The sequence below is a fragment of the Biomphalaria glabrata genome, chromosome 1 (assembly GCF_947242115.1).
Source record: "Biomphalaria glabrata chromosome 1, xgBioGlab47.1, whole genome shotgun sequence".
In the NCBI taxonomy this organism is placed as follows: domain Eukaryota; kingdom Metazoa; phylum Mollusca; class Gastropoda; family Planorbidae; genus Biomphalaria; species Biomphalaria glabrata.
The window spans coordinates 53,430,262-53,452,350 of NC_074711.1; the positions used below are offsets into that span (position 1 = coordinate 53,430,262).

General features: G+C 36.0%; 2 protein-coding genes across 2 annotated transcripts in view; one reads left to right on the forward strand and one right to left on the reverse strand.

Annotated features, from left to right (window-relative positions):
- Positions 1 to 7,554: 7,554 nt before the first annotated feature.
- On the reverse strand, positions 7,555 to 8,025 carry LOC106074672 (circumsporozoite protein-like). The gene has a single exon (XM_056023459.1). The coding sequence runs from the start codon at positions 8,023 to 8,025 to the stop codon at positions 7,555 to 7,557; it is 471 nt and encodes a 156-aa protein (XP_055879434.1).
- A 1,391-nt stretch (positions 8,026 to 9,416) lies between these two features.
- LOC106075784 (uncharacterized) overlaps positions 9,417 to 22,089 on the forward strand; it is a 54,708-nt gene continuing 42,035 nt past the window's right edge. The window contains exon 1 of the mRNA XM_056043654.1: positions 9,417 to 9,689. The gene's annotated coding sequence lies outside the window, so the exon portion shown is untranslated. The remainder of the gene's footprint in view (positions 9,690 to 22,089) is intronic.

Here is a 22,089-nt window from a genome sequence, read left to right on the forward strand (position 1 = left end):
AAGGGTTGCCTGAGTAAGTCAGGAAAACCTATGACTTGGCAGAGTTTAAGTCTGTGTTTAACATGCATGACTAGATTGAACTAGGACATTTATGCTTATACTGAAACTGAAACAAAATATAGTTCGCTGTGAGTCTTAATAAGAAAGTGAAAGTCTAGTACGGGAAGTAGAGATCATGACATTAAAATGTTAAAGTTACAGACGAAGGAAGAATGGTTCATGAAAGGTTGATTGGTAATTCTTTGTTTACTAGAGGCCTTCAGAGTTTTGCTATTATTGAGTCACTATACAGAATAAAATGGCCTATTGCTTTCAATTTTATTTAACAGTTTTTTTTTAACTATTTTTGTGACCCACCGAGTCAAACAAATTGCCGTCCATAAATTGTATTAAAAAGCAAACGAATCTCATCCAGACTATACAAATAAATCCATCGACAAAAAAAAGAACGAAAATGAACATCACAAGTGCCCCAATGTGCTAGTGACGAATGAAACTGACAAAGATCTCAAGAAAATAGTATTAGAATTGTAAATTGGAATTATGCTAAAGTACTTGGGCCAGCAAAAGATGTTGTTTTTTTCTTTATCAGACGGACTACTCTTAAAATACTAAGAGCTGAATGATTCTCCCTACAGTCGTATCACTGACACAGAGCCTGTGTTGGTGACACCTTGTCCAATCAATGTCAATAGAATTTTCATTTCTCTGGACATCGTCTGCCAGCGAGCATTTTGATCAAAGGAATAACCATTACTTGACCAACACACAAACACACGAGCGAGTCCGGCAGTCGTTGATGTTATTTATTTCTAGCTGGACCAAACGAATTGAGTCTCCTGACAGACCACGACAACATGTTAGCCATTGGTCTAGCAAATGTTTTTGTGAGTAGTTCTGGTGACTGCTGTTTGGTGCCACGTTAGCGTTCCTATGGAAAGTACCTAATTCAAATTAACATCCTATTATCTTACTATTTGAAAAGTTACATTTATAAATGAACTAGAGCGACAGGATGCCAGGTCATGACATAATCGCTCAGGAGTGTCTTACGGTCATCATGATGGTTCCAAGTTTGAATCCCTCCCAATACCCTACCATGGGCTAAGACAGTGGTCGCAAACTGCGAGCCGCATTGCTGCTTTCGACTTATTGGCTTTGACTCTTCCATCAGATGTTTAATGCAGTCACGGACTAGTATTTTCTAGCTGGCCTTGTAAGAGACGAGAAAAGACAAGTCTATAGAATAGAGACACATTTTCAGAAAGCCTGGACGTGTGGTATGCTCTCTGGACTGTCTTATCTTATAAATTAGGAGTGAGTCTGGTGTGAATGTACACTTTGGTTTCTTATAGTTATAATGTTTTTTGTTTGGTGTAATGCACACATTGTAAGACAAATTTCCTTACGGATAATAAAGATTATTATTATTATTATTATGTTAGAAATGAACGAGTAGTCATTCTCTGGCGCTGCCAGGGTCGAGTTTCGCTAAAGAGAAACAAAATTCATCGTAGTCCCTTTAACAGTTTCCACTGAGGAATTTTCTGGTGATGTGGCAGGTCTGCAGCAGTACCGCCCTCTGACAGGCAACGAAGATGTTCCTAGAAATGTTAAGGGCCTTGAAGGTGTCTGTGAGGTCAGTTGTTATTATCTCCTCGGTTGATATAACAATGGGGTATATTGTTATTTTGGACAATTTCCATAGACGCTTAATCTCCAAGCCTAGGTTCCCATATTTTCTTTGTTTTTCTATCTCAGTTTTTCTTAAATTATGAGACAGTGGTACGGCGATATCGATAATGGTAGCGGTTTTTTCTTTTTTATCGATAAACAGCAGATCCGGGCGATTGAAATCTACCGTTTTGTCGGTCAGAATAGGCCTATCCCAGTACAGCAGATGATCAGTAGACTCGAGAACCTCTTGCGGAGAGTATTTATAATAAGGGGGAGTGTCCTTACCGATCAATTTGTACGTCAAAGCCAAGTGTTGGTGTATTAACTTTGCAACTTGGTTATGGCGACCTAGGTAGGCTGATTCTGATAGGGCTGGACATTATTATTATTATTATTATTATTATTAAAATGAAGACGTTACTTCAAAAAAAAAAGATCATTACGTCCTACGCGTGTTCCTAGTTCAATCTAGTCAAGCATGTTAAACAATGACTTAAACTCTGCCAAGTCATAGGTTTTCCTGACTGACTCAGGCAACCCATTTATTTTATTTATTGTTTTACCATTATTTGTCCGAATGGGCGAACGAGGTCGAAAGCGGCGCGGGGGAGATGCATGCAATTCTAAACACTTAAGGCCCTAAAGAGGAGTTTTTTGGCATTATTGCCACTTAAAGGACAAACGCCTGAGATGCACTTTTAATACAAATAAGTTCTATAAAAATGTTTCTACTAATGCATAGCTTAAGTTTGAGGTGATTCATGAGTTTTCATGGACTGCCTTTTGTCCTATGTATTTCTTCTCGGTCATCCTATTGTGATTTATTGAAGAAATATGCAAAAAGTTTGGCATCAACAAATAGGTTGGAAAATTCCATATTGTTTTGACCCAACGACTAAGGTTCCTCTTCCTATCAGCTAAAACAAATTACGCTTGAAACCGAAGAACCGCTAGGCAACGGAGATTTGAAATCAGAACACAAACTTGTCTCGGAAATGAATTGCAGTAATAAAAAGGCAGATACATCTACTAGGTAAAGTTAACCACCTTCACCTGTCAGTTGCAATAGTTTCGCTCGTTTTATTATTCAAACCACTTGAGCAGGTCACGTGTTGGACGTGGCTCTTCAACGCAGTTTTAGACGCGTGGCACTTTGAAGCATTTTATGGACCATTTGGAGAGTATTTTTTAATAGCTATGTCTAAAACAATCTTTCAAGTTTGAAAGCCAACAAACTGAACAGATCAATTTAATTCACAGATATTAACACTTTAAATATCCACAAAGTTCTAAAGAATTTTACCAGAAAGCATAGTGCATCATTATTTGCTGCCCCAGAAAGGAAAAAGCCGCTATTAGTTTTGAGAGGTCTGTCGTACCCTCTCCTCTGTTTTAAGATTGTGTCAAAATTGCACAAAACAAAAAAAAATGTTTCTTTCTTTAATATAAAGATTCACTACATATTAAAATGATGCAGATTTTTTTTTCACATACACCATCTTTTTAAAAATAAAGTACTCGAAGTAAAGCCTCATTAAATTCTATAAGACGAAGGGGTGGGAGGAAAGTGATACTAAACTAACAGGCCGGTCTAAGTTATATATCAGAGACAGAGAAAGAAAAAGAGTGAGACAGATGCACACACACGCACCTAAGCTCACACATACATCAAACATTCACAAACAATGACCCCAAAGAAATTCTTTCTCGGTTCTGTTTCCGCCCAATAGTTTACCCGTGCATTACCTCCCTTCAAAACCTGACTCTAATTTACTGAATAAAAAAACAAACTTTGTATGCTGGCACGATACGTATTAAGAAGAAGATATCAAATCTCTTGATATGCCAATCAATAAATCGCATATCAGCTTTTACAATATTAGAAGCGTTCAGTCCCTCTTTGATCTCCCCCCCCCCCCCCCAGCTTCTTCCCTTTCATTGCTGGCACGTCGCTATACACGCAGCCTATAAGTCAATTCTTTGATCTAGGCATTCCCTTGTCTCTGTTTGGGAATATTATAATCTTGATATATGAAAATATATTAATGTTATGAGGCGGTCACGTGGCACTGAACAGAACGACACTGAACTCGTAACTGTGGTTATATAAATATATTGGATCAAGTATTGTCTGTGGGATAAACAAGAAACACGCATTTATTTGAGTAATCAAATTTTCGTCTATATTACATTATAATGAGTGTTAGTTGTTAGTATGAGGCTTTTGTTGTTATTGTATTACCACCAAATTTCCCCTTCGTTCCTATCGTATCTCTCACAATTGCAAGGGGCAATACTAAATTGTGCTACTTGTAAAAGTCACACAATAAATAAATGACTGTTGTGGAGTGGCTGGTTTTAGACAGAGGAAGTGTTCCTTACTACAAACAGTTCAGAATAGAAGGGGAGATCACCAACTTGACTTGTTCCTCAAGTGAGTTTCGAGACAGAGCAACGAGGGCTGAATGTTTGACTGAGATGTGAGATCGTCACTACTGCAATTTGGAGAAAAGAAAAAGTCTAAGGATGTTGATTGTCATATAACTTTCTTTCTCTACTTCAACAAAATCAATAAGTAAAAAAATATTTATTAAAGAATATTAAAATTCCCCTGTGTAACTTTCATCTATTATATTGTGTCAACATTTTACTGACGATCAAAGTCCTCAGGGCTCGCAAAGACCTTCCTACAGGGAACAGTACCAGGAAAAAGAAGAAGAGGCAGACAAAGAAAGACATGAGAAGATAACATAAAAGAACGGACAGTCCTGTCATTTAATGAAGCTCTATCCAAGACAAAAGACAGAAAGGAATGGAGAAAGACGGTCAAAAGATCTTGTGTGGTGCCCCAAAAGTTCAGGAGGTGAAGGTGGGAAAGAAGATATAATAAAAAAGACCGAGACCGTAATTGTGTCGGCCACATGACATCCTCGTTAACCGTGGGCTATAGAAACTGCTGACCTTTACCAGGGGCGCCTCGGGGTTGTGGCCGCCTGCGTGCGAAATTTTAAAATGCCGCCCCCTTCCCCTTTCGTTTTCTACAAAACAAAAATTCCTTAAGACTGAACTGGACGCTGTACCGAAAGCGCCCTTTGATTTAAATTTAAATTTAAAACTATTTTTTGTAGACCATTCTTTTTTTTCCTTTCATATTCGCACCCTTGTCGTATCCCTCGCCTCCTCTTAGAGGTTTTATTTCATATTTTTAACTTTGCATTTTTGTTTATTACGAAGTCACAAAGTCCTTCTCCAGTTGTATCAGTAATTGGGTGAAACCCCAGAAAATGTTTATGTATTTCTACATGAGGTGTATAGGAAACAAAAGCACTAATAATAATTATATTTCCTATATAATTTTAAAGTTTTGTAAAAAGTTCTTTCTAAAGATAAAATTAAAGATGCGGCAGGTTCCCACTCAAGGGGTTTTATTTCGGGACGGGGCACCTGCGCTTTCCGGCGTTTTCAGCTCCAAAAATTCTTTCTCCTGGCGTGTACAACGCTTTTTTTCTTGTAGCAAGAATGCCAAAAAGGTCAATATTGGTGTGTTTTCTTTCAGAACGCACTATTTATATTAGTAGAAAAACGTCGAGGGCCATATTAGGTCTAATAATAAAGAGGTAGTGCTGGTCAATAGTATTATGCAAATAACATTCTAGGTACACATAGCACACGGACATCTGTAATGGGTATGATCTTTTTTAAGATCATCTTCGTGTCAAGTATATCTCTGTCGTGGACCTTAGTTTTCCACACAAAAGTCGTCAATATAATGAAGTGCAATATTCGGAAATAGATCAAAAAAATCCGAAAGAATCACACTAGCGGAGACGTTTTGAAATGTTTTCTTCAAAAAGTTTTGACCATAATGTTGCATACGCCCATCGCAAAAAAGGTCTACATTTGACGAGGTCCTTTTAGAAGATGAAATGACGTCTCTTAATTAAGATATTTAATTTAATTTTTTAAACATTGATAATTATGTTACTTTAATAATATTCAGACATTGAATAATAACTACAATGAAAATAAACTTTGTTTTCGCTGCCCCCCCCCCCCCAGTTGTTGGTCAGTAGTTGGTTTGTAGCTCCTAACAGCTAATACAACTGAACCGATGTAGGCGTTCTATATTGTTAATAAATACACTTTAAATAAGTTGAACAAACGTCTCTAGTGAACTATAAAAATAAAACTGTTACTACAATATACACAGATTTAGCTTGCTTAATCCACACTCATTTCAAATAGAAGTGAAAATGGTTTAAACATTGACTATTTAATTACTAGATCTACTCACAGGGCGAGCTTTCGACTAAACAATAGTAATTCTAAGTAGTAAGTAGATGCTTAAAAGAAAAAAAAATGGGCTGACTGATCTGCATCTGGGATTGTTATTCAAAACAAATAGGCCCACTACAAACGACCGCGAAAATTCAAGTCCTGAAATAAGTAGGCGCCTATTTAAAAAAACCTGGGAATCCCTAGGGCGCTTCTCTATTTTTTTGTATAATAAAAATAATAAAATAATTTCTTATGTACGAATGTCGTTTTTCTTTAAAAGTTTTTAAAGGATAATGGAATAATTAGAATTCATATAAAATATTTTTTTTTTTTTTTATTAAACTAAATTTAAAAAAAAAAAGAAAGATAACCTTGAAATAATGATTTGGCCGCCCCTAACATTTGGCCGCCTGCTTGCAATGCACACTTTGCACAAGAGGTAGCGGCGGCCCTGACCTTTACATCATCTGCCCCGATAGGTCACTAGGTCTGAAAGGGGAACTTTACTTTTTTTAAACGGTCGGTACATTAAATATTCACAGCTTAACGCATAGATCTCATGATCGCTAAATACATTCTGCTTGTGAGCCCCGCTCTAAAATGTAACATAGTTGGGCCTTCACCGTTTCCCATTCCTAGGAGACGCAGTTGTGTGTTTGTATCAGTCACTATAAGTATAGCAGCATCAGTCACTTTAAGTAAAGGAGTATCAATCACTTTAAGTATAGGCGTATCAGTCACTTTAAGTGTTGAAGTATCAGTCGATTTAGTTATAGCAGTATCGGTCACTTTACGTATAGGTGTATCAATTTTAAGTATAGCAGTATCAGTCACTTTTAGTGTAGTAGTATCATTCACTTGAAGTGTAGCACTACAATAAGGAAGTGTACCTGTGGACATAATTCAGACCATTGCAAGTCTTCAGGTGTGAAAGACAAGTGCTGACAATATTAAAATGTAAAACAAAAAAAATCAATAGTATTTTTTTTTTCAAACTGATAAAATGATAATTTTCCAGTAGAAACCAAACAAAAAAGTCTCTCTCAGATTTCACTGTACAAGAGCTGAGTACATCCTATGGATAGGCTTACAATGTTTCAAACTCATCACGTAAATGATAACATCGTATTCCACCCTTCGGCGAATATCAAACTATGACGCCCGAGGAACTAATCTAATCTGCTTTACACATTTTTATCTCTGCTGAGAGATTGATTTTTTTTTATTTTACAATATATTTTGAATACACAGGTCTTCATTCCAAATGTGTGCAGAAATCAGCGAAAATTCAGCTTAAGTTGAAATATCAGCCAAATGGTTATGATTGCAATCAGCTTATTATTAAAAAACGTATTTTAGAGCATCAGTCAAACTGAGATTTCAACTTTCAACAAAAAAAAAATACTTTGTCTGGCGCATCTTTCATTCTCCAGCTAGCTCAATGCGCGTTGATCCAATCTCTTTTGTAGACATTTGGGGGGGGGGGGGCTATCTGGGAACAGGTTTTCGTGCTACCTCTGGGCGCTCAGTAAGTGGCACAACTCAATGCAATGCGAGATTCGAACTCGAACCTTCAAATAGTTTATGTCTCCCAGCATCTCATCTTTCCCTTGATTCACGTCGTAAGGTGCTGTGACAGTTCTTTGTAGGGTTGCTGTGATAGTTCTTTGTAGGGTTGCTGTTATAGTTCTTTGTAGGGTTGCTGTGATAGTTCTTTCTAGGGTTGCTGTGACAGTTTTTTGTAGGGTTGCTGTGACAGTTCTTTATAGGGGTGCTGCGACAGTTCTTTGTAGGGGTACTGCGACAGTTCTTTGTAGGATTGCTGTGACAGTTCTTTGTAGGGGTGCTGTGACAGCTCTTTGTAGGGTTGATGTTATAGCTCTTTGCAGGGTTGCTGTGATAGTTCTTTGTAGGGATGCTGTGATAGTTCTTTGTAGGGGTGCTGTGATAGTTCTTTGTAGGGTTGCTATGACAGTTCCTTGTAGGGTTGCTGTGACAGTTCTTTGTAAGGTTGCTATGACAGTTCTTTGTAGGGGTGCTGTAAAAGTTCGCGTAACCAAATCCATCCATTTTTCCTGTTCAGCAGCTGTTCTTAGCAGGATATCAAGAGCGAGGCAGGTCTTTGGACAACCCTTTCTTCGTGCTCCCTCCACTGTACCTTGAAGACTTTTGACAGTGAGTCATGTCTGACAATATTATCAAACCAGCTCAACTTTCATCTCTTCACAGTATTGAGTGTTGTTTGTTGAAGTACAAACTCAGCTGACTTCTTATGCTGGTATCTGATTACCGGCATTTTACTGTAACATTTACTCTGAAAGTCGTGGATCTCCCCTTCAGCTTCAGCGGTCAATGTCCAACTTTTACAACCATAGTCTGGAGACCATTAAGGAAGACTACAGTTTTAATTTGACTGAGCAGCTGATGTTACTCCTCAAGATTGTCCACAGTTTGTTCATTGCAGAGGGTTTTAAACAAGTTTTTATCGCTTTTATTGATCCTCCATCTCTTGTTATGTTTGACCCTAGGTATTTAAATAAATCAACTCAGCCACATCAAACAATTCAACATTGCTGTCATTAACATATTTTATATACGAAAAGTATTAAATTGAGTCCACTTTTTACAAAGCTTATATCAACTCACACTAACCCCCCCCCCCCCCCCCCATTTTTCGTATTTAAATTTTTAATACCTGGTTGGGTCAACATTCTTTTAAGCGATAAACTTAGAAACAGAAGAGAAAGTGATATGGAGAGATATGGTGGAGATATCATGAACCCTCAGGGAAAACTACGAGGAAAAAAAAAAGAAGAACAGGAGAGACTTTGAGATAAAAAAACCGACCAGACAATGTCTAGGAAGCCATACAGAAAGATCTGTAAATACTAAAAGTAGGTTTGTGCTACATATAAAAAGCTGAGAAATAAGTCTACAATTTTAAAAAAAGTGACCAGAAAATTATCGCAGACTTTTAAAATACATAGATTATCAACTCTTCTTTCATTGTGAAAGCCGAGTGCGCCAAAAAGCGATCTATTTATAGTTAGTTATCTGCCATAGATGGAGATCTCCAATTATTTACGAGGTGTTTAGCGATGTAAACTAGTTTGATATTAGACAGCAGATGACAGTAAATTTGAAGTAATTCTCAGTCTAGTAGCGTATGAAACAAATCAAGAAATTATGATGAAAAAAAAAGAATTATTTTATCTAGAGATATATTGTTATCGACAAAACTTCAAAACACAGTTTAACTCCACTTTCTCCCGCCCCCGTCTGGCGCCACGATTTGCCCTCTCTTGCCTTCACTAAATAGAAATTGTGTGCCCCCCCCCCCACCCCTCGAATCTCCGACCAGTCCCCACTATTCTCCTCTTCCCATTGCTACCCCCCCCCCCCCCATCCTGTCTCTCTCAAATGTCGTTGAGTCTCACGAGACGCCCAGGGAGTTGCAGGAAGCAGGAAGCGAGTGGTGCCAAGCACATGTTGAGTCGGCTTGTAGTTGGAACAATGGAAGAGAGAAGTTTTTTTTGTTATATATGTTCCTTTCTCCGACATTGCCTGGGCATTTGTTCGTGGACATTTTCACGTGGACATTTTCTCATGGACATTGTGTCTCGTGACGAATGTACTTGTATTTTAGATCTCATGGGAGCTAACCTGTAGGACGTGAGAGTTCTTCTTGTTTTGTTTTTTGTTTGAAGAGTTACTCCTCATCCTCTGTTACTGAGGTACGTACTTTAAAGAGATTGAACGTAAAGTTAGCTTTGTTACTTTGTTACTTTGTTACTTTGTTACTTGTTGATTTCCTGAAATTTATCTTCCAATTACTTAATAACATGCACCCAAAATTCAGAAAATATTATTTTCCATTGTGACTGCATTAAGTATTTAGTGACGTAGGTTTGTTCTGTATACACGGACTCGTTATGTACGTTCGTACGTTGTAAGTGGAAAAAACCTGAGATTATAAAACCTGAAACTATAAAATCTGAGATTATAAAACCTGAGACTATAAAACGTGAGATTATAAAATCTGAGATGATAAAACCTGAAACTATAAAAACTGAGATTATAAAACCTGAGATTATAAAACCTGAGATATAAAACCTGAGATTATAAAACCTGAGATTATAAAACCTGAGATTATAAAACCTGAGATTATAAAACCTCTTAGATACCATCCTTCTTCATATCAAATAGAGTTGTCAAAGGTATAACTAATTGTCCTAGACAACTTTAAGATTTTATTCAATGCATGCTTCTAGAGATAAAAAATATTTCACTAAAGTTTATGTTCTAGACAGTTGAAATGTTTAAGTATATACGTTTAGACATCTAAACTAGTTCACTAAAGAATTTTAAACTTCCAGAGGATCTTGCAAAATGCATAATTCACTTTTATTCCAATTCTTTTTTTTTTTAAGTGCATGTCTTATTGAACTTCATCTTTCTTCAACTGAATACAAAATGTCTACAGCGATTTTGTATGTTCGTAATTGTCTTTCACATGTGTTGGTTTATCTTCACATTTTTTTTTTCGCTTTAATAAGATTTAGGTTTCAACTTTCTCAAACTTGAAAAGATTTTCTTAAAAGATTTAATTTGATTTTAATGAACAGAATTTGGGGACAAATTAAACTAAACCATAGGCTAAGTAAAAGGACAATACATGCTTAAACGTAACCTGGGAGATAATTGCGAAAGACCAAACTATGTTGCAAACTCGAGAGACAATAAAACTTATATTTGCGTACAGTGCTTGAAAGTCTAGGTGTGGAGTCATGTTACCCAATAGGAAATTGTTGACATAGATCGTGAAAAAGGTTAATTTATGTTCATTAAGTTTGTAGCATGTAAGTATGTAGCATGTAAGTATGTAGCATGTAAGTAGGTAGCATGTAAGTAGCATGTAAGTAGGTAGCATGTAAGTAGGTAGCATGTAAGTAGGTAGCATGTAAGTAGCATGTAAGTAGGTAGCATGTAAGTAGGTAGCATGTAAGTAGGTAGCATATTAAGAACTAATAGATAACGTAGTGCCAAGAGAATGCGAAAAAATAGAACAGGACAACATTTTTAACTCTTTCTCTCCTAATTGAAGATACCATCGTTGATTTGATCTTATTAAACTAAACTATTGTTTAATTTTATAAACTTGACTTTCTGTTGTATAAAAAGAACATGCGTTCCCCTTTAAGTCTAAACCAAATAAAACATTTTATGATAGCAACCGAAAAAGCTATTGGAGGTTAATCCTAACAGGGGAGTGAAATAGTCATGAGCAAAATGAAGAATTCCGTCGAGACGTGGAAACATAATGACGGAGAGAAAGAGTTAAGAGATGTCATTATTTAAAACATTAAAAAAATATTATCATAATATATATTACATTCATATATATATATATATATGTGTTAGGCAGAAAACGAGAGGGGAGAGAGAGTAGATTAAATAGACAGACAGATAGATAGATAGATAGATAGATAGATAGATAGATAGATAGATAGATAGATAGATAGATAGATAGATAGATAGATAGATAGATAGATAGATAGATAGAGAGAGAGGATAGATAGATAGATAGATAGATAAATAGATAGATAGAGAGAGAGATAGAGAGAGAGACAGGCTTCAATGTTTCATCACAATTTCTCACTCTCATAAAACAATCTAATAGCTTCTCTTGTATCGACCACTAAGTGTTGACACAACCTACATTAAACCAGTACGTCTAGACGTAATCTCTATCTCGCTAATAATGTAGTCGGTCTGTCCAACGACCACAATTCTCAGTTTAGCAAGTAGTGATCTGAAAACGATACGTCTCCCTGGGTCGAGCTTAGAATGTCCATTCATCTCAATTTAACTTCATTGATTCAGCCAGAGGGTAATTTGTCTTTTGATGTATCAAGGGCACCCACCGTTTGAAACCGAATTCTCTGGCGGCACGCAGTCCACCTCTTTGCGTCCCTTCACAAGCATCATTTCAAATTGACTATTGACCAGTGAATAAAAATTAATGGCCCGATGAAATCCACACATAAAGATTGCACGCCTGATCGGACACACCACCGTGGGCGAAATGATGGCACCATAGCGCAAGAGGTTTGAGCTTAAGAAAGTCTGTATGTTGCGAAAAATGTGTACTGTAACCTGATCTTATAAATTTGGGGGGGGGGGGGGGGGGTTCATTTTTTTGTAGGCTTCATGCCTCGTTTTGGTCTGGCCTCTTGCCGTTCTTTTACTTTCTATTGTTTCTAATTAATTTCGAGGAGATCTGATCTTGTATAGTGTGAATATTTCTTCACATCTCTGTTCACTAATCTAATGCTATTAAGTTACCAATATTTTATATGATGTGTGTTTATATACAGGATGTAGGGTGCCGCTAATTCCATTTAATTGTTTTGAAAAAAGAAATGTACAAATATCGTCTGATAATTGATTTTGTTGGACAAGATGCAAGGGAGTTAACTTATTGTTGTGATCAAGATAAGATAAAGATGCTGTTGTGATCAAGATAAGATAAAGATGCTGTTGTGATCAAGATAAGATAAAGATGCTGTTGTGATCAAGATAAGATAAAGATGCTGTTGTGATCAAGATAAGATAAAGATGCTGTTGTGATCAAGATAAGATAAAGATGCTGTTGTGATCAAGATAAGATAAAGATGCTGTTGTGATCAAGATAAGATAAAGATGCTGTTGTGATCAAGATAAGATAAAGATGCTGTTGTGATCAAGATAAGATAAAGATGCTATTGTGATCAAGATAAGATAAAGATGCTGTTGTGATCAAGATAAGATAAAGATGCTGTTGTGATCAAGATAAGATAAAGATGCTGTTGTGATCAAGATAAGATAAAGATGCTGTTGTGATCAAGATAAGATAAAGATGCTGTTGTGATCAAGATAAGATAAAGATGCTGTTGTGATCAAGATAAGATAAAGATGCTGTTGTGATCAAGATAAGATAAAGATGCTGTTGTGATCAAGATAAGATAAAGATGCTGTTGTGATCAAGATAAGATAAAGATGCTGTTGTGATCAAGATAAGATAAAGATGCTGTTGTGATCAAGATAAGATAAAGATGCTGTTGTGATAAAAATGATAAAGAGCATGCAAACATGTATTGAAGTAAACAAAAAAACTGACGATTTCAAAAGTTGTACAATAGCAGATCCACCAGAGATCCTCCAGAGATCCACCAGAGATCCTCCAGAGATCCTCCAGAGATCCACCAGAGATCCACCAGAGATCCACCAGAGATCCTCCAGAGATCCTCCAGAGATCCACCAGAGATCCACCAGAGATCCTCCAGAGATCCACCAGAGATCCTCCAGAGATCCACCAGAGATCCTCCAGAGATCCACCAGAGATCCACCAGAGATCCATACTAAACAATGGAAATAAATAAAATTTAAAAAACGAGGGAAAATAAGGAGCCATATAGTATGAAGAGTGGAAAAACTCGACTCACATAACCATAAAGCTCACATATCTCCATTCTATTTCAAGTTTGTATTATAAAATCACACAGTAATAAATGATTAAAAAAATTGTTCCAATAGTTTTCGCGAACATATGGGAATTTCACAATCATTTCATACTGATGGCAGTCGTAACTAGGAATGCATCGGATAGTAGCTTCCGCTCCGGCCGAATATCCATCCATTTTTCGGATAATAAAAATATCACAGTGGTACCTAAATTTCTATTAATATCTATAAAGTGGATCTGGTTCCATTAATGTCTGTTATGAAATGTATTAAAGTTTATATTCAAAACAAAATAGTGTGCTTAAAAATGTATGAATATGTATCAAACATCTTTTATTACAAAGACAAGGCGAGTTAACATAAATAGAAATGAAACTTTACATTATAAATGCGTATTACCTACGTCGCAGCAATGGCTGGTACATTTGTAATATTGTCTTGACCTTTGAGTGGGTTAGTTCACTATGTCACGCTGGCCAGACGTCTGTCTAGCTGTGCGGATATATCTCCAGAGATAGAATCTTACTCCTGCGTTGTGTGTCTTTAATTCATAACGACATTCTTAATAATTTAGGAGTGTGAAATAACTCCTCGTTATTACTGTAATTACTTACGATATATACTTAGCCACAATGTATCAGGTCCTAGACGCAAGGACAGGAAGCGGTTTGTGGCCTATCAAAGACGATCCTTATGACCAGTAGATGGTCTGAAATACATGAACACATACATCTACTCACTAAACACCCTAGACTGCACTTTACCTTTAAAAGATCAAAAATTAGTACAATATACATGATAAACAAGTTACACAAATTAGTTTGAAGAATCTGTTAATAAATGCCTTATCAACTTTAATTCATCAATGAGTAATAGAGTTGAAAACAATAAGATAAAAAAAAGTAAAATAAGAATATAATATTAGTATGCTATTAAGAAATTTTGCAAAATGTTCAGTATATAGTTATTTATTGGACATGTAGACTAGGACCGAATATCTTATTTGACTATCCGGCCATATCCGGCTCCGGCCGAATATAGAAAAAAACTATTCCGTGCACCCTAGTCATAAATAAGAATTACCCAAAAAAATTATTTCTGCATAATGTTACTGTCACTTCGTATACTACTGTTGTCATTTCATTTTGTACATCACACAACTAGCAATTAGACAGTTTTATGTAATGATAAACTAAAATTCAGGAAAATAAAAAACACGCAGGCAGAGATAGATAGATAGATAGATAGATAGATAGATAGATAGATAGATAGATAAATAGATAGATAGAGAGAGAGAGAGAGAGAGAGAGAGAGAGACAGATAGATAGATAGATAGATAGATAGATAGATAGATAGATAGATAGATAGATAGATAGATAGATAGATAGACAGACAGACAGACAGACAGACAGACAGATAGATAGATAGATAGATAGATAGATAGATAGATAGATAGATAGATAGATAGATAGATAGATAGATAGATAGATAGATAGATAGATAGATAGATAGATAGAAGTTTCGCATGGTCATAAATATTCATTAATTATTTTTTTTTGTACATTATTTAAAAAATTCTTTGATTATAATTTTAGCTCTCCAAGTTTTAGTTAATTGTATGTTAACTATAAATAATTATATAAACTAGTTTAGCTCTACTCTGCATAATTCATAAACGTGATGATATTTCTTTAATACCATCAGACGATATACTATCTGGAGTCGAAATGTTTAGACACATTTCTTTTTTTGGTCAAGATTTTGTCATCAAAGTTCTGTAAACGCCCAAACCCAATTTGTGTTGGCAGGGGGGAATTATGACGTCACGAGATTAGCCGAATTCAATGAGAAATTTGAACCTTTGCGCGAATGAACATACACACACACGCGCTCCACACACTCTCACTCACACACTCAATGTCTCAGAGTTGTGTTGTAATTCTGTGTATAGTGGTCTATCTACCTATAGCATGACCAATAAGTGAATATAAGCGAATATATTATGTGAACTAAAATGGTGGAAGCTTCGTTGCTTAGTCAACATGACCGCAGACATTTCTTTTCAACAAATCATTGTGGAATTGGGATTTGAATGAAGTTGGAGCATGTCTTTCCACCCAGAAAAATGTCAATTATCAACAGTAACAAAAAAACAAAAAAAAAAAACAAATAAATAACACTTATCTTATTCATGGTAAACCAGTAACACAGCCTAAAACCGCAAAATACTTAGGTATTATAATAAATGAAAAACTATAACGAAATCTCTATACTTATGAAACTATTAAAAAATCAAAGAAGGCATTAGGGTTTGTTAAAAGAAATCTCCACAAATTAAATAAGAACATGAAACTAAAATGTTATTTAACCTTGGTTAAGCCAATAATAGAATAAGCATCCTTTGTTAGGGACCCATCAACTCAACAAAAAAAAAAAACCATTAAGAAACCGGAACATTAAAAAGCAATAGCAACTATACATAAAACACTAAACCATAATCTTCAAATACTAAAACACCTAACAAAATATGCAGAAAGGCCCAAAGATAAAGGTACATTCCTCTTTCCAAATGCTAGGACAAATTTGTACTAATACTCCTTCTTTCCTTGTGCTATTAGAGAATGAAATGGGTTGCCTGATACAGATAATTTATAAAAATTCTGCAAAACAAGTTAAAAGAAATACACACCACAATCCGTTCTAGTAAACGTTCAAGAAAAACAACAATATAAAATTCTCATCGGGATATCCATCTTTTGTATTTGTGTTTTGGTCAAAATATCCAAGCCGCGGGGCACACATTGGACACCCTTGTTGAATACATGCGCAGAATTCTTTAAAGTAAACTTAAACAGATCCCCCCCCCCCCAGTGGACAACCGATTGGTCTGCACAAGATGCAAAAACAAAATGTGGGTTTACGTAGTCAGGTGAAACACTGCCATCGTCCGTAAACTTCAGAATAGTAGACATTATCATTATTATTATTATCATATTCGTTTTATGAAAAAATAAATCCACAGAAAAACAAAATACTACAATTAGAGTATATACATTATTACAACAATCAGAGTATATACATTATTACAACAATTAGAGTAAATACATTATTACAACTATTAGAGTATTTACATTATTACAACAATTAGAGTATTTACATTATTACAACTATTAGAGAATTTACATTATTACAACTATTAGAGAATTTACATTATTACAACTATTAGAGTATATACATTATTACAACAATTAGAGTATTTACATTATTACAACAATTAGAGTATTTACATTATTACAACAATTAGAGTATTTACATTATTACAACAATTAGAGTATTTACATTATTACAACAATTAGAGTATTTACATTATTACAACAATCAGAGTATATACAATATTACAACAATCAATTTTTGATTGATTGAAACAGTCGCAGAAGGAATGACAATGTATTTTAAATACTTTAAAAATATAAATAAGACTTTTCTTTTATTCAGTTTTTTAGTTTTCCCCCCACCCTCCGTAACATTTAACACAAAATTAAGACTATAAAAAGGGAAGAACATTCAATATTCTGGATGAGCAGTACCAAATGAGGTCATAGGAAATGGTGTAATGGCTTTAAAAGCGCTTTATTGTTGGTCATATAAAAGAGTCTTGAAAAGTCAGCAGTAGAGCTCATCCGACTATTAGCAAAGGTAATCTGTTTGACTTCTCCTGAGTTAGTGTTAAACGTATTTCAATGCACTCGTTCGGGTCAAACCAGTAAGGTTAAAACAGAATTTAAGACGCAGGCGGAAACAATTATCATATTGAAACTTTCGAATATGTCCTTAAAGAAAGAAAAAAAACAACCTCGAACATTGTTCATCTGTTTGCATTGATATGAAAGGTTTATGGCTGTATCGAAACAAACAAATAAACATATTAAGAAGGTGAAGAATAAAAGTAATGATTAATATGTGTAGTTTCTTGACCAGATCCAAGTTAATTGCATTTAATTGATATTCAGAGTGAACTTGTTTACAGAACCCATAATCCGACCTAGAAGTAGAGCATTGATTCAGCTACTGATTGAATTAATCACTGATTGAGCTAGCCACTGATTGAGTCACACATTGATAGAAAATCTTCATCAAAAACGTGAACGGCTATTCGTTCTCGTTTAGTAAACATCACACAAACATTTGACATCACATCGCCATTACAGAAACATTTGACATCACATCGCCATTACAGAAACATTTGACATCACATCGCCATTACAGAAACATTTGACATCACATCGCCATTACAGAAACATTTGACATCACATCGCCATTACAGAAACATTTGACATCACATCGCCATTACAGAAACATTTGACATCACATCGCCATTACAGAAACATTTGACATCACATCGCCATTACAGAAACATTTGACATCACATCGCCATTACAGAAACATTTGACATCACATCGCCATTACAGAAACATTTGACATCACATCGCCATTACAGAAACATTTGACATCACATCGCCATTACAGAAACATTTGACATCACATCGCCATCACAGAAACATTTGACATCACATCGCCATTACAGAAACATTTGACATCACATCGCCATTACAGAAACATTTGACATCACATCGCCATCACAGAAACATTTGACATCACATCGCCATTACAGAAACATTTGACATCACATCGCCATTACAGAAACATTTGACATCACATCGCCATTACAGAAACATTTGACATCACATCGCCATTACAGAAACATTTGACATCACATCGCCATTACAGAAACATTTGACATCACATCGCCATTACAGAAACATTTGACATCACATCGCCATTACAGAAACGAACTACGTCTAAAAAAACAACAACTTATGAAAGAATCCCTTGTATTATAACCCGACGTTATTACGTAGCATTAAGGCCATCCATTTCATTGCGCATGCGCCACTGTCCTCGAGGGAAACCATTATAGATTTACTCCTGAATCGCTGGTCTATTTTTTTTTACATACGTTCCATGTAGCGGTATTTACACCAGAAATAAAACCAACAATAGATTTACATATTGGTTCTGTCGCGAAACCTATTATTTTAGTAGCATAGTGTTAATTAAGCCAGTATCTGGTATAAAGAAATAATTACTTCTGATTAGTTCATGTATTTTTTAACCTTTTGATCAACAAACACACCACCGCCAGACAATCTAATAGCAGCGTTAGAGTTAGTGGGTTCTTATTTGTGTGTGTGTGTGTGGTATTAATATTGTTGTCGAGATGTTGTTTTTTTTCCTTTTAGAATGGCATTAACAAATCAACTCTCGAGGTTTCAGTATTATCAAGGATAATGTAAACGAATAGGCACATTTTCGGAGGCGCTGTGGCTGAGCGATAAAGCGATTGGCTTCTGAACCGGGCGTCCCGTATTTGAATCCTGGTGAAGACTAGTATTTTAAATTTTGGGATCCTTGGGCGCCTCTGAGTCCACCCAGCTCTAATGGGTACCTGAAAAGAAAAGACGGTCGGCCGTTGTGCTGGCCACATGACACCCATGTTAACATTGGGCCACAGAAACAGATGACCTTTACATCGTCTTTCTCATAGATCCGAATTAGCTGAAAGGGGAGGAAACTTTACTTTTACAGGGAAAGTTTTAGAACATTCTAGAGACATAACAAAATGTATGCACATTAGGTTTTCTCAGACATTGTACTGACTTACAACATATTGTTATGTATTTCTCTGGTTACGGTTTAATGTATTGGTAGACACATAAATAAAATCAATGTCAAGAGCTTGACTACTCCAATTTCAGTTTCATATAACTTTTTTTTTACTGTTAAAAATCTACCGATTTGTCGCAGTACAAAAGTAAGGTAGAAAATTGTTCAATAACTGCACTTCACTGTACTTCTCTACACTTCAGTGTACTTCTCTGCAGTGTCAGCACTTCAATGTACTTCTCTGCACTCAACTGTACTCATCAGTTTTGAGTGATACTCAACCCTTCCGACTCTGAACTGTACGGAGCATCTCACTTTAACTGTGTCGACTGAACTTGCACATTCTGTCTCTGGCCTTTATAAGGTCCCCAATAGTTTCCGGAAGATTGCAGTAACAAAGCGAGCCCATTCTGGAAGAGCACATAACCATATCTCAAACCGTGTACGTACCGTCTTGTTTACATGCGCACATTCCAGGAACAAGCTGACCTTAGTCACAGGAGTCGCCGGGTCACGCACGGTAACCTCTACCTGGGCAGCTAATTCATTTATGTAAAAAAAAATATAATTACTGACTGCTTTACAAGATATTTGTAAATAGCATAATCTATTTCAGTTGGTCTTTCAACATCAAGTAGTCTCAATGCATTTTCTATGGTGTTTTGATATTTTGGTAAGACTTGAATAGATTAATGATCAACGTTAATATATTTGTTATACCCGATTCGCTTGATAATAATAGATATGTTTGTTAAGTGTGTCTCAGGTTTAGACTCTAGAATGTTGAGGCCCTGAACAAGTTAGAATCAGAGCCCTATTAACAAGGCCCTTTAGGATCTGCAAAGCAAAGGACATTGAAGAGCTCTGTGCCAGGTACCCCAAATAGGACAAGCTATAGCATAAGTTTAAAATGAATCGCGAGGCTCTCTTAAACTTTTCCTGTCTCACACTTGCCCATCACTAAAACCGGGTCTGTGTTTAGTCGCAAGAACTTGCCCCAACCGTAAGACTTACCTTCAACCCTAACCTTACTCTACGTAATAACGTAATGACCTGAAGTTAAAACATTGCCTAGAGCAAAGCCATTCAATCATTATTATTATTTTTTTTTAACATTAGCTAGGAAAAGACTAAAGTGCCCTGCAGCTAATGGTGTCATGAATTTTTTAACATATGAAATGTTATTGGAAGATTTAGCTGAAGAAAAATACTGAGCTTAATATAAAAAAGCATTATTTCCCCGGAGGAAGAAATAGGTCTAAGTAGAGTAGAGTCCCGATAGTCCTAAACGATGGGGGCCGGGACCCATTTTTGGATTAACGAATATTTCGGATTAAGCAAAATTATAACTAAAATAAACATAATTCTGAAATACAACATGTAATTTCCATAAGCTGGTACAGTATATAGTGATAAGTACAGGTTTGTTTTATTTTATATTTCTGAAACCAAGTCTGTGTATGAAGTACGTGTTTCTTCTACACAAGTCCAATGACTTTTCTACATTACTGTCTCATAGTTTCAAATACAAGTTTCCTACTGTTGCGGACATGCCATTTATCACAAATCACTGAATAATATGAACATACCCTACCTGGAACTATTTCTAGACATTTCCAAGCATTTATATGAACTATGTTTGATTAAAAGAGAGGTCTTCATCTCTTCCACACACAAAAAAAGTAACAAACTTATTAAAACTAATACATAAAACATCGTTCTGGTGAATATCATCACACTGTTTATCTTTGAAACGAACTGTTATTTTATAGTACATAATCCACTTATTCCCTTTTACTTTCTTAGTTGCTTTGTTACTATATCTATATTTCGGTTTCGGATAAAGCGGACTTTCGGATTACCGAAGTTCGGATTATCGGGACTGCATTACAATTGTACTTCTTTAAATCTGTTTAATCTCTTATGTAGCTCAGTACCAATCAATAATCATTCTCTTTTTTGTCGCTTTTTCTCTCACTCTCTCTCTCTCTCTCTCTCTCTCTCTGTCTTTCTCTCGGTCTCTCTCTTTCTCTCTGTCTTTCTCTCTTACTTTTTCTCTTTCTGTATCTCTCTCTCTCTCTCATACAGTCACTATTGTCTCTCTCTCTATTTCTTTGTAATTCTCACAGTCTATGAAAGTTTTGTTGCTCTCTGCCTCTTTCTCTCTTTCATTCACACACACACACATACACAGACAAACACACTCACACCGACAAACACACACAAAATGAGAGAGAGAACGAGAAAAGAGAAATAAAAGATTTGCATAAAATTATCTTTTGTCCACTACGACTTGAGAGTGTACAAATTTCTTTTCTTTTAGAAACCCTGCCATCATGGCTTCTGTCACATGCTGTCTCCCATTTCCTTTCGAGAGAACGCTGAGATTATAAGCGCCCCTCCTTTTTTTTCTCTCTCTCTCTCACTCTCTGTCCCAGCATTCCTTCCTCGGAAGATCATTTCCTGCCAGACTGTGTTGACACGTCGTGTCCTGGAGACCCGAACTGAGACTTATGCTAACATAAAACATTTAGAACATGATTTTGAAAGGAAGTTGAATGGCGCTTTAGGGGCCCTGCCAAAACTTTCCAGATGCAGTCAGATGATGCGATGGTCAGATGCAGTCAGATGATGCGATGGTCAGATGCAGTCAGATGATGCGATGGTCAGATGCAGTCAGATGATGCGATGGTCAGATGCAGTCAGATGATGCAATGGTCAGATGCAGTCAGATGATGCGATGGTCAGATGCAGTCAGATGATGCAATGGTCAGATGCAGTCAGATGATGCGATGGTCGCTATTTCGAGTCTGGTTTCAGCTGCGTTAATTGCAATGTAAAATTGTGAAGTTTTGTTTTTTAATGGCTACTGTTTTATGTTTATCTGGGTAAAAAAAAAACAAATGT